We start from the raw sequence: 16,866 nt of genomic DNA, 5'->3' as shown, positions 1-16,866 counted from the left end.
AAAGCATTATCCCTAGTGGTCCCCACTTCAGTTGTAATGGAACTTGTGTTTCTCTTGTTTGGTACTTTAAATTATTCAGTAAAATGCCACCAAAGTCCAAGGCAGTTGGGGCGAAGAAAGCGAGAGCTCCAGCAAAGAGGAAACTGGCTGAAGAATTCCCACCTGGAGAAGTTCTTACGGATAATGCAAAGAAAAAATGGAAGCTCGGATCAGCTGTGGGTCAGGGAGGTTTTGGCCTGCTGTATCTCGGTAGGATTCAGAAAAGCTGTTGGAAATTGAGTTCCGATTCTTTATTTTGCTTTATTTATCAGTTGCTCAAATATGAATTTGTCATATCTTTTAGCAAATGAAGACTCTTCAGGATCTGTTGGCCCTAATGCACCTTATGTCATTAAAGTGGTGAGGGACTTTTGTTGCTGCCAGCAGATATATGTCTAGATCTTGAACTTTATGAATGCCTGTGATGTTTGGGTGGTCAGCAATGTAATGTCAATCAATGAAAGGCATTTCTTTGACCTTAACTAGAACAATTAACAATTATTTCAATTGAAAACAATAACAATCATCACTTTTATTATTGTTTTATTTTAAGTAAACAAAGCAATAAAACTTTTAAATGATTTTTACATGATAGATTGTAATTTGGGTAAATGAGTGTGACTTTTGCAAGGTCAGGTAAACAAGTGTTTACATTTTACAAGCAAACTAAATGGAATAATTTAGTGCTTTGGTAAAATGACTCTTCATGGAAGTGCGATAATGTATGTGTACTTTCCCGCTGCTGGTTTTTTTTTTAATGCATGTGGGTTCACGTTTTTATATTTTATTTTGAATGTCAGTTATTTTTGGTGATTGTTTTTTACTGTCTTGTAGGAGCCCAGTGACAACGGCCCTCTCTTTTCTGAACTGAAGTTCTACATGCGAGCTGCCAAACCCAATCTAAGTATGCCCTTGCAACGGCAAACATATGCATGATGAGCCAGACTGAAAAAAGTCGAGGAGCAACTGTTTTAATTAAAGAAAGTTCTGAGCTCACCACTGAGGGCCTTATGGAGACAGACAAACCACAACTCTCTGCCTTTGGTGGCTCTTATGGCTCCCCCAAGGCCACAGCATTGCGCTTTACTTAATAACAATCCAAATGTCTCCCTTGACAATTAACTGCTATATTACTAAGGGATGCTCATGTTTTATTCATTGGAATATTGTAATGGTGGTAAATATTTGTCCCACCGGCAGATTACCTTGCGGCACACTTTCAGTTTGGTCCACGAGGAATACTCTTATATTACTTTTGAGCACCAACAAGTTTAAAGAATAAAAGTTTTGAATAATTTATTTGATTGCATTTAATGGTCACTGTGATAATCTTACTTAGTAATTTTAGAACTGATTTAGGACACCGTAATGTTTCTTGATTTCAGGTTGAATTGGAATAGTTCATATGTTGTGACATAATGTTTTATGTTTTTCAGTTGGGGCTTGGATGAATTCAAGGAAAATTGACTATTTGGGAGTTCCAAAATATTGGGGCTCTGGTTTTCATGAGAAAGGTGGTAAGAGGTAGAAAAAATAATCACCATTTCTCCAAGTTTTACAAGACAAATAATACAACATCTTTTATTATTATTATTAATAAAATGTGTAGAAACGTTTTTCCTTTGATCTTTTGAACATCCAAACAGGCAATTAAAATATTATGATTTTACCTAAATGTTCATGACAGGTACAGATTTATGGTCATGGATCGATTTGGAGTGGACCTACAGAAGAAGTTTGAGGGAAATGGAAAGAAATTTCCAAGGAAACTGGTTCTTCAGCTGGGTCTCAGACTTGTAGGTTTCTTCTAAAAGTATCTCTGTCGAAAGTAGCAATCTATGCAAATGTATTTATTTATTTATTTAAGGAAAACCTTTTAAACTTGCACACAATCTTTCCATTGACTGCTGTGGCATTGCAAGAAGTGGGAGAACATCTTATATTCCTGAATTATTAAAATATCTCATATTCTAACATATTTCATCTCTCTAGCTTGACATTCTGGAGTACATCCATGACCATGAATATGTGCATGCAGACATCAAAGCCTCCAACCTCCTTCTGTCCTACACCAACCCCAATCAGGTTTGTTTCAAGCCTTCCACACGTTTCAGTTACAGATCTGTTGCCATGGATGTGTATGGCTCTAACTGTACAGCCGTAGAGGGCAGTGTGTGTAGACTGCAGGGCTATACAGAGCTCCCACTTCTTTGAATTGGAGTACAAGTGATTTGCAATGTAAGAAACTACTTGTCTTAATTTTTCTCCATCTGTTAATGAGATTTAGGTGGAGAAAAAAAGCAAAACAATTTAAGCCTTTAAATGCAGTTCATAAACTGGAGAGATTAGAGACAGTATTGAAGCTGTCTGTAGCAAATACTGTTTGGGTGCTGGGCAAGAGCAAATATTTAATTTGAAGATTAATAATGTATCTGGTGTATTATTAAGCTGCTATTTTTAAAGTCACCGTTTAAAACTCGGCCTCTTGGGATTAGTCGCTGCTTGCTTGGTGACTCGGAGCATGCTTCTTTTTTTTTTTTTTGTAATTACACGGGTGTTCTTGTTTCTTAATACATGCCTGTGTTCTATTAGTGTGTGTGTGAAAAATGCACTTGTTTTAGTCTAAATTATTGAAATGCTTAATATTTTAAAGGGGTCATCGGATGCTGCATGTACATTTACAAGTAGTTTGAACTAAATTAAATTAAATTAAATTTATGCATTTAGCAGACGCTTTTATCCAAAGCTACTTACAGTGCATTCAAGCTATCAATTTTTACCTATCATGTGTTCCCGGGGAATCGAACCTCCAACATTGCGCTTGATAAGCAATTCTCTACCAATTGAGCTACAAGAACACTTATGAACTGAAATGTGTTGGCAGTGTGTGTACACAACCACCCTATAATGATAAAAATCCACCCAGTGTTTTTCTTTTTTTATTTCATTAAATAATTTCCCCTTTCTCAAATCAAGCTGTTCTCAGACAGGGCCCTTCCAAAATCGTTTGATTGACAGTAGCGTTTCAGCACAGACTGGACTGGTGTCTTGCCTTACGCCTGCCCTGAGTGAGCTGATATCAGTCCGCTATTGTTTCACAAGAATGTCTCCCAAGCGATTGAGGTGTTTTGTTGTTGGATGTATTAATGAACTTAATATAGCAATCGTCATTTACTCCCGACATCTGAACCACTGAAGACACAGTAAATGATATTAGTTTTTTTTAAGGGAAATCACCCCCGATCTACCTAAATGCGTTTGTTCGCAAGAATCATTCGTGATCCAGCTTCACCTCCAGAAGTTAGTGTAAGGTTTTTTTTATGAATCTTTGCAAATCACCTTTCCTAATAAAGTGCTAATTAGCAAGTTTCAGGATGGCTGAAGTAAACAGTCTCTCTTTAGAGTGGCTTAGAAGAGAGGGGCGGAGTCAGCAGAGCTCATTTGTATTTAAAAGAAAAAGTGGCTTACTCTAATTTTCAACAGTGTTTTTACAGGTTAAAAAGGGTGTATTTTACACTACCATTGAGAAATTTTAACCAAACTATGTTACAGACTTATCATTAAGAAAATGGACATCTGATGCCCCCTGTAATATTTTAAACAGCGAGATAGGAACTATTTGAAATATTAGTGTGTTATAAAGATTTGGTGTTATAGTTTTTTAAAGAACTGTAGGCTAGACTCATTCTTTGACTTTAGACCACTTAAATATTAGCTGAATATGAATGACTTCTATGAACTGGTTATTTTAATTAATTATTCCAAAAGATTTTAACTCATAAATAAGCAGTTTGAATCAGTCTGGAACATCTTTCAGAGAGTGAACTCGCAAGTCCATTCAAGTGGTTACTATATGAACAGCCAAGACGAGGCGAAGACTTTTGGATGATGGCCTGGTGTCAAGAAGGGCAGCAAAGAAGCCACTTCTCTCCAAAAAAAAACATCAGGGACAGATTGATCTTCTGTAGAAAGTATAGTGAATGGACTGCTGAGGACTGGGGCAAAGTCATATTCTCCGATGAAGCCCCTTTCCGATTGTTTGGGGCATCTGGAAAAAAACTTGTCTGGAGAAGAAAAGGTGAGCGCTACCATCAGTCCTGTGTCATGCCAACAGTAAAGCATCCTGACACCATTCATGTGTGGGGTTGCTTCTCATCCAAGGGAGTGGGCTCACTCACAATTCTGCCCAAAAACATAGCCATGAATAAAGAATGGTACCAAAACACCCTCCAACAGCAACGTCTTCCAACAATCAAACAACAGTTTGGTGAAGAACAATGCATTTTCCAGCACGATGGAGCACCGTGCAATAAGGCAAAAGTGATAACTAAGTGGCTCTGGGACCAGAATGTTGAAATTTTGGGTCCATGGCCTGGAAACTCCCCAGATCTTAATCCTATTGAGAACTTGTGGTCAATCCTCAAGAGGCGGGTGGACAAACAAAAACCCACTAATTCTGACAAACTCCAAGAAGTGATTATGAAAGAATGGGTTGCTATCAGTCAGGATTTGGCCCAGAAGTTGATTGAGAGCATGCCCAGTCGAATTGCAGAGGTCCTGAAAAAGAAGGGCCAACACTGCAAATACGGACTCTTTGCATAAATGTCATGTAATTATCAATAAAAGCCTTTGAAACGTATGAAGTGCTTGTAATTATATTTCAGTACATCACAGAAACAACTGAAACAAAGATCTAAAAGCAGTTTAGCAGCAAACTTTTTGAAAACTAATATTTATGTAATTCTCAAAACTTTTGACCACGACTGTAACATGCAGTTTAACAAAGTTTAAGGCCCAATCCCAATTCTATTTTATACTCCTTCCCCTACCCCTCCGCCTACCCCTTCCCCTTGTCCCTTGAAACAGTGTCAAGGGGTAGGGGAGAAAATATTCCCCTAAGGATTGGGACACCACTACCATGATGTCGCACGCCATCATTCGTCGTCTAGCTCTTACAATACACACATATACTGGTGTGCATTAGAGCCTTTAATTATCGTTCTGTATTAATGAGCTGCTTACTGACACACACACACACATATCGGAAATCGCGCAGCTCACACATCCAGGAGAAAATAAACTTGTCAACGCTGCCCCACGACTTTTATCAAATACAGTTTAAATACTGAATCGCTACATTATATTTTCCAGCGACGAGAGGATACAATCGCTGTTTTTAAGTAAACTCACTCTAAAAAGATAAACGCACAGACGCGAATACACGCATCTTCCATCTCTCTCTCTCTCTCTCTCTCTCTCTCTCTCGAATAGGTAATATTTGAGAAAATGGTTTAGCGATTTTCTTATTACTGGGGGGATTAGTCTACGGCAGTTATCGCCCTGATCAGACATATGCTGTGGCACTATCATGCAGTCTGTAATGATGTGACGTTAGCAAATATTAGCGATTTTTTGCAAACATTTCTTTGAGTAACATGACCGTTAATATGAACTCACAATTGAAGGTAACATAAAACAAATGATTACTTTTTGTTAAAATCTTTATTTATGCCAAAAAAGCTTACATTTATGTGTCTTTTTGTTTGCTGTAGCAGCCATGTTGCCAAGATAATTCATACCCCTTCGTTTGAAGTGTGGTCCCGAAAAATCTTCATTTGAAGGGCTATCTGGCCCTTCCCCTTACCCCTTCCCCTCCAACCAAAAGAGAATCGAGACACCCCTACCCCTTCACGTGAAAGCGCGAAACGGAGGGGTAGGGGAAAGGGGAAGGGCTAAGGGGTAGAATTGGGATTAGGCCTAAGTTTTTGTGTCTTTGATAATATTTGTGCGCACTGAGTGTTGATGCTGGCAGTTTCTAATCACCAGCCCCAGCTTTGAAAACCTCATAACATTAAAGTTTAGTTAAAATATATATATATATATATTTTAACTAAACTGTAAACTAAGCTGTTAATCTTTACTGTTGCAAATTGCCACATGCAGTTATTTCTGAGACACTCTACCTGGACACATCAAATCATTTAGCACTTTTTGGCGGAGGTAAAAGGTACACCTCCAGTTTGTGCACTGACTGTATTGGTATCTTTGGAACTCTGTTAACGGCTTCCTGTTGCTTTGAAAACAAAGTGCTAATTGTCAGATCTCTTTTATAAGTGATACATACTTCTAATTAGCAATCAGTCTGTTTGCAGCTTCAGATGTCATTTATTTTGTCATCTTGGAGAAGATCCAAGATGGCGCCGCACATGGCTGCTTCAGTGCTTGGCTCTCCAGTGTTTGTACTGTTTTTGTTCGTTTTTCCTGTTTTTTGTTTAACAAACACGATCAGTTTCACCAGGGATGAACTGCTGAACATTCGGCAGAACACACCACATGATATTTTTCCGGATTTCTATTATACAGACGTTTTACTGAACATTGTTATCGGAGGAGCAGCGGCGCTGATCAATCGCTTCAAGACGCGCAGACGGGGAAAGCGAGCGGGAGTGCTCGTCAGACTCAGGAAGCGCGGATTTCGAACGCCGTTGCCTAGCATCCATCTCGCAAATCTCCGCTCTCTACCCAACAAAACGGACGAACTCCTTCTGCTCTCTCGGACAAATAAGGATTTCTCTCACTCTGCTGCTCTGTGTTTCACGGAAACCTGGCTGAATGACGCCATACCGGACAGCGCACTCCATCTGCCGGGCTTTCAGCTGTTCAGAGCGGACCGCGAAGCAGAATCAACGGGGAAATCGTGCGGCGGCGGGACATGCTTTTACATCAATGAACGGTGGTGTACAGATGTAACTGTATTAAAGAAGATGTGCTGTCCTGATCTAGAAACGCAGTTTATCAACTGCAAGCCGTTCTATTCGCCGCGGGAGTTTCACTCGTTCATTCTGGTTAGTGTTTACATCCCTCCTCAAGCGCAAGTAAGTCTGGCTTTACAGAAACTCGCTGATCAGATCACAGACACAGAACAACAACACCCGGACTCTGTTTTAATCATTCTTGGGGACTTTAATAAAGCCAATCTCTCCCGTGAACTGCCAAAATACAGACAGCATGTTACCTGTCCCACCAGAGACAGTAATATACTGGATCACTGTTACACCACAATAAAGGATGCATATCACTCTGTTCCACGAGCAGCTTTGGGACGTTCTGATCACTGTCTGGTTCATCTTATACCGACCTACAAGCAGAAACTTAAATCTGCTAAACCTGTAGTAAAGACTGTGAAGAGATGGACCAGCGAAACAGAGCAGGATTTACAATCTTGTTTTGACATCACAGACTGGAGCGTTTTTGAAGCTGCTACCACCGATCTGGACGAACTCACAGAGACCGTAACATCCTATATTAGTTTCTGTGAGGATATATGCATTCCTACCAGGACTTATTTAACATTCAACAATGATAAGCCATGGTTTACAGTAAAACTCAGACACCTTCGTCAGGCCAAAGAGGATGCCTACAGAAATGGGGACAGGGTCTTGTACAATCAGGCCAGGAACACACTGAACAAAGAGATTAGACCTACGCTAAAAAGTTGGAAGACCAGTTTACTTCCCACGACTCTACTTCAGTTTGGAGAGGACTGAGAGCCATCACAAACTACAAGACACCATCCCCTTGCACTGAGGCTAATCAACGACTTGCTAACGACCTGAATGAGTTTTATTGTAGATTTGAAACCCCCAACACCCACTCTGACCATCTCCCTACACAACCATTAACACCTCCTGCAATCCCCCTCTCCATACCTCCTGCTCTTCAAATCTGTGAAGATGATGTGCGCCAGGTCTTCAAGAAAAACAAAAGAAGAAAAGCACCAGGCCCAGATGGCGTTACACCAGCCTGTCTGAAAACCTGTGCTGACCAGCTGGCCCCCATCTTTTCACAGATCTTCAACAGATCTCTGGAGTTGTGTGAAGTGCCTTCCTGCTTCAAACGCTCAACCATAATCCCCATTCCAAAGAAACCCAAGATAACAGGACTTAACGACTACAGACCTGTGGCTCTAACGTCTGTCGTCATGAAGTCGTTTGAAAAACTGGTTCTGGCTTATCTGAAGGACATCACTGGACCCTTACTGGACCCCCTGCAGTTTGCGTACCGAGCAAACAGGTCCGTGGATGATGCAATCAACATGGCATTGCACTTCATCCTGCAACATCTGGACAAAACAGGGACTTATGTGAGGATCCTGTTTGTGGACTTTAGTTCGGCTTTCAACACCATCATCCCAACAAGCCTCCAGACCAAACTGACCCAGCTCTCTGTTCCTAGCTCTATCTGTCAGTGGATCACCAGCTTTCTGACAGATAGGCAACAGTTAGTGAGACTGGGGAAATTCATGTCAAACAGCTGCTCCACCAACACTGGTGCCCCTCAGGGATGTGTTCTCTCCCCTCTGCTCTTCTCCCTGTACACCAACGACTGCACCTCTAAAGACCCCTCTGTCAAGCTCCTGAAGTTTGCAGACGACACTACAGTCATCGGGCTCATCCAGGACAATGACGAGTCTGCTTACAGACAGGAGGTTGAGCAGCTGGCTGTCTGGTGCAGTCTTAACAACCTGGAGCTGAACACGCTCAAAACAGTGGAGATGACTGTGGACTTTAGGAGAAACCCCCCTGCACTTTCCCCACTCACCATCATGAACAGCACTGTGACTGCAGTGGAGTCATTCAGATTCCTGGGAACCACCATCTCTCAGGACCTGAAGTGGGACAATCACATTGGCTCCATTGTGAAAAAAGCCCAACAAAGGTTGTACTTCCTTCGCCAGCTGAGGAAGTTTAACCTGCCACAGGAGCTGCTGAAACAGTTCTACTCAGCCGTCATTGAGTCAGTCCTGTGTACTTCAATTACTGTCTGGTTTGGTTCAGCTACAAAATCAGATATCAGAAGACTACAGAGAACTGTTCGGACTGCTGAAAGGATTATTGGTGCTCCCCTGCCCACCCTCCAAGAACTGTACACATCCAGAGTGAGGAAAAGGACTCAGAAAATCACTCTGGATCCCTCACATCCAAGTCACCCCATCTTTGAACTTTTGCCATCTGGCCGGCGCCTCAGAGCCGCAAATACAAGAACAGCAAGGCACAAGAATAGTTTCTTCCCCCAGGCAATCTACCTCATGAACAGTTAAATGTTTCCCACTTAAACTTATGCAAAAATGTGCAATATCCTTATATTTATTTGTTACCCCTCCATCCTAGAACATTCCTCCATCTCACTCAATCCTATTCCATTATCATTTATAGCACAATTGTTTATACACTTATTTATTTGCCAATTTGTAAATCTCCTGTAATTTTTATTTTTTATTTTTTTTTTTTATTTTTTTTTTGTCTGTGTGTTGTTGTCTCTGTTTACTGGAAGCTTATGTCACTAAAACAAATTCCTTGTATTCGCAAGCATACTTGGCAATAAAGCTCTTTCTGATTCTGATTCTGATTCTATTTGTAGTAATCTTCAAGTCTTGAAGACTTTATTATGTTGGATGTGTTACATATCAAAATAATATTTAATTTCGCAGTCTCTTTTTTTTCTTTCGGTAATTGATTTAGCAGTGATTTTTTATGTTGTTGTACTATAAGCTTTTGATTTGACTTTATTATTATTATTTTTTTTTTTACCCAGGTATATTTAGTGGATTATGGATTGGCCTACAGATATTCTCCTGAAGGAGTGCCAAAGGAGTACAAAGAAGACCCAAAGAGGTGTCATGATGGGACCATTGAGTTCACTAGTATTGATGCACACAAAGGAGTCGGTAAGAAATTGTAACAATCAGTTCTACTGGTCACTCTTAACGTTCACATTTTAGGCCCAAGTAAGGTTGGGTACCAAAAACCCCGTACCAATATGGCACCGATACCTATGGAACCGGTATGCACCGAACCGAATCGGCACGCAGATTCGGTGCCAAAAGTCTTAGTCTTAGGCAGTCTGTTGTCAGACTGCTTGTGTATTCAACAATCTCAAAATGAATGTTTGGAAATGTAAACTGATATTTTCTACTGACATACTACAGCAAAATATATAAATAACGGTCTTAAACCCCCTTTTTGGGGTGAAAATACTAATGTGCCTAAGACTGTAGTTTACAAATGACATTGTTGCTACTTTATAAAGAATGAGCATACAGTCATTCACAGAACTGATTAAAGACAATGACAGACAGCACTCATTTTAACTAAATATTCTGGTAGCATGCTTCTGAGCAGCCATTGAAGTGTAAATTATGTAAAAGATCACATTGTGATAAAAACACTATTTCTCTTCATAATTTGTCTAAATGTTGATATAATGGTACTTTGCATCAAATACTACAAAAGTGGGCTACCCTTTAAAATAGCCTCTGATATCAATGTTTTATTTCCTCTCTGTGTGGGTGTATATTGCATTTCAGCCCCTTCAAGAAGAGGAGACCTGGAAATCATGGGCTACTGCATGATCCAGTGGCTTTGTGGCCGTCTTCCCTGGGAAGAAAAACTTCAGGACCCACTGTATGTCAGAGACTCCAAACTCAGGTGATTGTCTTTAACCTCATTTGTTGCATTTAGGTTTTACTTATTTCTGTACTAAATTGTAATCTACCTATTTGACCTATAATCTATTTATTTTGCCATGGGATAATAAATATTTGGATGATGAATAAAGAATAACTAATATGCCTCTTTGCAGTAAAACTAATACTTTTTTTTTCATTCATTTCCAAAAAGCAGTTTTTTTTTAATACAGATAGAATTTAAAATTGTAATTTAAAAAAATAATAATTTTTGAATTTTCTTCTCCTCAGGTGTAGAGACAATATTGATGAGCTGTTGAAAAGCTGTTTCCCTTCAGACAATTTACCAGGTGAGAAAAAACTGAGCAGTCTTTAAGCTGGAGAAGCTTTCATACATTTAAAAAACTAAATGCACTTTGGTTGTAAAATATCAATTATATACTCTGTAATACGATAGGTTAATAGTCTTAAATCTTAGGAAATTTCTTACAACTAAATGGGATTAAAGCATAATTATTTTTTTAACCCTGTTGCAAACGCAAAAGCACCTGTGAATTCTGCAGTATTACGTTTTGTTTGTCTGCCAAGCAGTAATTGGAGTGACGCACTTTCGAGCTCTGATGTGCAAACAAGAGTGCAAGGGCCTTTTCTATTTATAATGAATGTGGCCCTGTGATTGAGTCTTAATTAGAGCTAATCTATCAGCTCTGTGCAAATTCCCAGCAACTTCTCACACTTTCTTTAAACTGGAGCGTAATTGCTTTCATCTTTTTATAAATATTCACATTTTCTGTTTACAAATATTTGTTGTGAAACGTTTAGCAATTATAAAAAAAGTGTACATAACCTGAATTCGTCCAGTGTGGTGCCTCTTTGTCTGATGCTTCATTAATTGTAGGAAATATTATAAATGCACCTATTAATACATATTAATACTATTGCCTTTAGTATCAGTTATATAGTGTAGGAAATATTGAGGAAAAAGAGTTTAGTGTAGCATAAGAGTCATTGTGTTTTTATTTACATAATCCGTGTCAAAGAAATAGTCAAAATACGAAATATTTCTTGTTCATTTTACATTGTGATATTTATTTAAGATTTTAAATAAAAAAAATGTTACATTTCGATTCTGAATCTCATTTGCAATGCTACATTTTTGGGCTACGTGTGTGTATATGCACATAATAAACATTGCATTTGCCCTTCTCGACCGCAAAACATAAAACATAAAAAAGTTTTGAAACTTGTTTTTCACCCTTCTCCATTCTCGACCTCAGTATTGCATAGTTTTGCAGACAGTGTGTGTCGGTCTGTACTTTTGCAAAACTTTAGGGCGTTCTTTCTTTGTGTCGTTTAAAAATCAAAGATGTCATTGGCTCCCTTTGCTCATCCGCTGATGTGATGGCAGTTCTTAAACCCTGTGACAGCCGCGCGGCAGACGGCGAGATTCCTCCTCAGGCTGTTGTCTTGTGCGTACACGCCGCATCACAACACCGAGGTGATGGGAGGCGGCACTGTTAGCATGGCCATCAAGACTAATTCTGTTTGGTGTGACTATTTTAGCAGCCGGCAGTAAACAACAGTTTGCGAGTGGAGAACTATAAAGAACAAAGTGACAAATGTCAACCCCTCTCCTCTAAACTTAGCCTGAAGGTTAAAGTGTGAGCGTCTGCTGCGGAGACACTGCCTTACAGGGACTGTTCTGTCTTTCCTGCACAATGCTACACGAACAAACGCATGGCACGTGCACCTTATTAACATCGGACTTTTGCGTGTTCATTTGAGATTAACTTTGAGACAAAGGTCCAAATAACTTTTGCTTAGTCGCACACATAATGCTCTTCGTTTGTTTATTGACCCAAAAGTGTCTTTTAACCGATTTATTGCAAAGTCAGAAAAAATTAATTAATCTGCATTAAGATTAGATTGTTGTACTTAATGTTATTTTCAATTTCTAGAGGAAATGAAGAAGTTCATGCAAGAGGTCAAGGCTCTCGAATACACAGACAAGCCAAATTACACAAAATTGCGAGGTATTTTGCAGCAAGGCCTGAAGACCATAGGGGCGACCGACGACAGAAAGCTGGACTTCGGCGTGTCGACCAACAGCACAGCCCCACCCTCTGTCAAGGTAAGAGCCATCTTCAGTGAAACATTAAAAAGGTGACCTTTGTCACACTCCCTCGTTCACGGTGCATTGAAAATGCTGCGACAGTCCCTTTCTGAAGCCTGCAGTTTAAAAAGTAGCCCTTTTCAACATCCCGTAATTTGTTTACCTGTTGAAAGAAGATTCAAATTTGAAAATGCCCACAGATGATCCAAGACTAATTGCTTGGGTTAGTTGGAAACGCTGTTGAGTGCATTGATTTTCAAATGCGATTAATGTGTGATGCTTTTAACAAATGTTTCTTGAGCTTATTCGGATTCTTTCTTGCAATCGACACACAGACGCCCTCTTTTTACCATCAAAATGTCTCGATGTTTTATGAATTTTCTTATATATTTATGTTTAGTATTTTTCTCTGCTTTTCAAATGTCATTTGACCTTAGTTTCTTATCCTAGATTGCAGTCAGCACCCTCAATGGGGCAGCTGGTATGAGATCTCACTCCTCTGAAATGATGCAGGTTATTAATCACGGAATTGTTTTGTCTGGATTTCAAGTGAAATGATCCTTAGGAAAGAATTCTGCAGCCGTCTTGTTTCTTTTTTGTGTATGTTGTGTAAAACACAGGGGTGTGATTCTTCCGGAAAAATCGGAAAACCGGCTTTTTCGACCTGAAAATGATGCTCTCATAATCATGCAAAAAAAAAAAGTGCGAAGGGGGTGGGGGGTGGGAGGTGGTGTTCGGGGTGTAGGCGGTTGCGATGGGTCAGGTATTGGTAAACATAATGATCGCTCACCGCTGTCAACGTTTTTTGTGCCTTTGGATCATGTCGTCATGTCACTCCGCAAGTAGTCCAATAATTTGTCATGATTGAAGTTCAAAGTGTACGCGCACCGTTCTGAATGCGCACACACCCAACCATCTACTCACGTGAACAGCTTCAGTTGACTGACGAAGACCGTGAACACGGGTGATTCATGTAAGCAAATCCAATATATTGTCTTTCATTTTTATATGCAGGTCTAGTAAAATTTAACCAATCAATTGATCACTTTTGTCATGATTCCATAACATTAATGTTAAACGATTCTGGGCTAACTTAGCAAAGTAACGCCATGTTGGTTATTGCTTGCTTCTAGCTAGAAAGTTTAGCAGCTTCTACAAGGCTCGAAATTGCCAACATTTTTGTCGCGTATGCTCCTGAAATTTAATCTGTGCGACCTAAAAATATATTTGGGAGTAACGTTATATGCGCGGAGCATATGAGCATATCTGTCCACTAATGACTCGTACGATTTGCGAACTAATGAGTCCTTTGAACCGATTCACTTTAATGAATGCTTAAATCTGATCTAGGTCGAGTTTCCCGATAACAATGTATCTTAGCTCTGAAGAGCGCTCTCAACGTGCAAGGTTATAAACGCTCGCCGCAATTCCACGCGCTTTTCCCAAAAACTTTACTTGACATGAACGCATTCTACGTGCTACAAAAACACAAGAAAAGATACCTTTCAAAAATATAGAGGCAAATAAAGATTTTTTATATTATTATTTAATATTATTTTTAATAGATGTAAAGGACACCATAGTAATAAGGAAAAACAAAACATCTGGGAGGACAAGAAATGCCCAATAAATGGCTAGTTTTGGTACACGTCAGCAGCAAGTTATTGACAGATTTTTTGGATTTCATCCCTATTTTGCCCAGGGTAAATTTTGGGGGGTAAGTGCACCATATAGTTTCCTGCTTTTTTGTCCTTTGTCGATCACATCTATGAAAACAAACCGTCCGAGCCCACGAAGATGCCCTTGATGGCATATTCTTTGTGAAAACGATAAGACTTAGGCTTCATTCATGGGGTCCGGCACAAAGAGCTCTTGGCAACAAAGCCGTCTGCATCTCAGGTTCTCTCCAGCATCCGGGTGTTTATCCAAGTGGCCCCTCCTCTTCCTCCCACAGACAGGTCCTGAGTGCCTGTGTTTATTCCCTGCTAATGTATCACAAATTTGCTGACACGATAACCTTGGAGTCGGCGCAGGCCGGCAATCAGTGAGCCGCACTTATGGCAAGGGAGGGAACGGACTCTCCTCACTTCCCACAATGCAGTTTGCATATGGAAGGTGCCACCAGGGAGCTGGTCCATGCCAGCTGAGGGTTACCTGCCCACTGCCGTTATTGTATGTAATTATCGAGCCAATCTGTTCAGCTCAGCAGGGTCTGGATGGTAATCATGAGGCAGCAATTGGCAAAATGGAAGGGAAATCTGAGGGGGTGCGGGTGGGGGGGGGCGGCTTGTAAGGATGATGGTTCAAGTCCGAGAGAGGGGCGAGCATTCATTATGCAGTCTGAGTGAAGAAAAGGGAGAATTTGATTGCTGTCATTAAGTGCATCTTCTTTATAACCCCTGGTTCGGTTAGTACGATTTCCTTGAATTGAGGACTTGAGCTTCTATGCTAGAATTTTCATTTGAGGAGAAAAAAGCAAGGATTTTTGATTTATGAAAATAGATGAACTCACAGTAGTTTTCTTTGTTTGGAATTCTAAGAAAAAGTCCCAACATTGAAATCCATTTCCTTTCCGTTACTGGTCATTTCCAGTGTCAAAATACACTGCCGTTCAAAAGTTTTGCGGTTGGCCAGATTTTTTCATGTCTTGGAATGTCTTATTTTCAAGGCTGCATTGTTTTAATAAAAATATGGTTATATTGTGACAGTAATATGATTAAATTCTATATACTGTACTGATTATGTTGTATATACTGTTGTATATACTGTACAGTACAGTAATATTGTGAAATATTATTACAGTACAATTTAAAATATGTTTCTATTTGAACAATTTAAAATGAGCTGAATTTTCGCTGCCAAACATTCTAATATGCTGACATTTTTATTATCAGTGTTTAAAACAAGATTTTTTTGTAAATGACCTCACTCTCATTTTTGATATATTTAAATCCGTACTTGCTAAATGGAAGTATTATTTCTTAAAAGCATATAAATTAATAAATAATCACCCTGAACGTTTGAACGGTAGTGTACATGTATTGCATTTGACATTTTCAAATTATTTTATTATTGCCGGATTTAGTGGATAGCTAAATTGTAATTACGTTTTCTCAAGCGTTCACAATGCTCAAGTCACATGTAATAGTTTCCATGTGTATGCAGAGCAAAAGGTCCCTTCTTAATATTTGATTTGAACTTCCTCCAAGGTTGCTCTAGGCAAGTGAATTGACCACTGCTCTTCCATCTTTTCCATCCCCTTATTTGTGTCTTTATTTTTGACTGGAAGGCTCCCAAGCGGAAGAAAGTGGAAGAAAAAGGCCAGTCTGCTGATGAAACCAAAGGCGCTCCTACAAAGAAGAGGCGAGCTCCACAGAAGAAGGGTGGGTCATGTTTCTGGACCTTACCTGTTATCATCAATATCAGTAATTTTGTGTGGTAAACGTTTTAAACTGAATGTGTAACTTGTTTAGAAGTGAATAGGGCTAAAAAGACGGCAAGTCCTGCAAAGCGTCCAGCGAAGAAAGAAGCCCAGGCTGCTTCTGAGCCAGCAGTGAAGAAAAGCCGGGGAAGGCCTAAGAAGAACTCCTAATCCTCTTCGCACTCTAGTTCAAGTCGTTTCCTTTTTGTATCTTTTAAATTGTCTGGTCTGTGTTTGTTGTCTGTGGTTGCATTTTCTTAAACTTGAGCAGCATGTTGGGCACACTCCCTTGCAATGAAATGATAATAAATAAGGCTAAAAAAAGTGTCTGAGTTGTGAGTTATTTTCATTCCTTTTGTAATGCCTTGAATAATCAAGCCTATGCGGATGAGGTCCGGGGGGATTGCTTTGCCCCCGATAAGGAAATCCCTGAAGGAGCTCAGAGTCCCTACTCTTCCTCCGCCACATTTTCCCCTTGTTGTTGTGCTATGAAAGCCGCCGTGCGACTGGCACTCCGTCATCTGTGGGAGAGGAGAGCTGCTCTTTGATACCTGCATCGAGGCAGGCGAGCGTGTGGCAGACGCCACTGAGCCGGGTACATGCGTTTGGAGAAAGGGGGCTCTGCGCCTTTCCTCTCGGCTGCCATTTGATCAGGTGGAGACAAAAGACTAGCACTTGGGTCCAAGTTTCTGTGTCACTCTTGCTTGAGTCTTTCTTAACTTCCTGTTCTCCACTAGGAAATGGCTTCAAAGAGCTATCATTAAAAGTTAGTAGTGGCTGCACCACTTGTTATTCATTGTAACTTTATCGCTGGTTTTGATAACACAC

General features: G+C 39.9%; 1 protein-coding gene across 1 annotated transcript in view; it reads left to right on the top strand.

The window, feature by feature from the left end:
* Positions 1 to 16,378, top strand: part of LOC132111444 (serine/threonine-protein kinase VRK1-like) — a 22,171-nt gene extending 5,793 nt beyond the window's left edge. The window contains exons 2-13 of the mRNA XM_059518737.1: positions 80 to 249; positions 344 to 399; positions 874 to 943; positions 1,476 to 1,563; positions 1,727 to 1,835; positions 2,032 to 2,124; positions 9,634 to 9,766; positions 10,406 to 10,526; positions 10,796 to 10,854; positions 12,463 to 12,635; positions 15,907 to 16,000; positions 16,091 to 16,378. Of these exons, the coding sequence (XP_059374720.1) occupies positions 80 to 249; positions 344 to 399; positions 874 to 943; positions 1,476 to 1,563; positions 1,727 to 1,835; positions 2,032 to 2,124; positions 9,634 to 9,766; positions 10,406 to 10,526; positions 10,796 to 10,854; positions 12,463 to 12,635; positions 15,907 to 16,000; positions 16,091 to 16,209 (1,285 nt within the window). The 3' untranslated portion in view covers positions 16,210 to 16,378. The remainder of the gene's footprint in view (positions 1 to 79; positions 250 to 343; positions 400 to 873; positions 944 to 1,475; positions 1,564 to 1,726; positions 1,836 to 2,031; positions 2,125 to 9,633; positions 9,767 to 10,405; positions 10,527 to 10,795; positions 10,855 to 12,462; positions 12,636 to 15,906; positions 16,001 to 16,090) is intronic.
* The last annotated feature ends 488 nt before the right edge of the window (positions 16,379 to 16,866 follow it).

This window comes from Carassius carassius, chromosome 31, assembly GCF_963082965.1.
Source record: "Carassius carassius chromosome 31, fCarCar2.1, whole genome shotgun sequence".
NCBI lineage: Eukaryota > Metazoa > Chordata > Actinopteri > Cypriniformes > Cyprinidae > Carassius > Carassius carassius.
The sequence above is the reverse complement of the archived record's forward strand: the minus strand, read 5'-3'. Positions and strand labels throughout refer to the sequence as shown.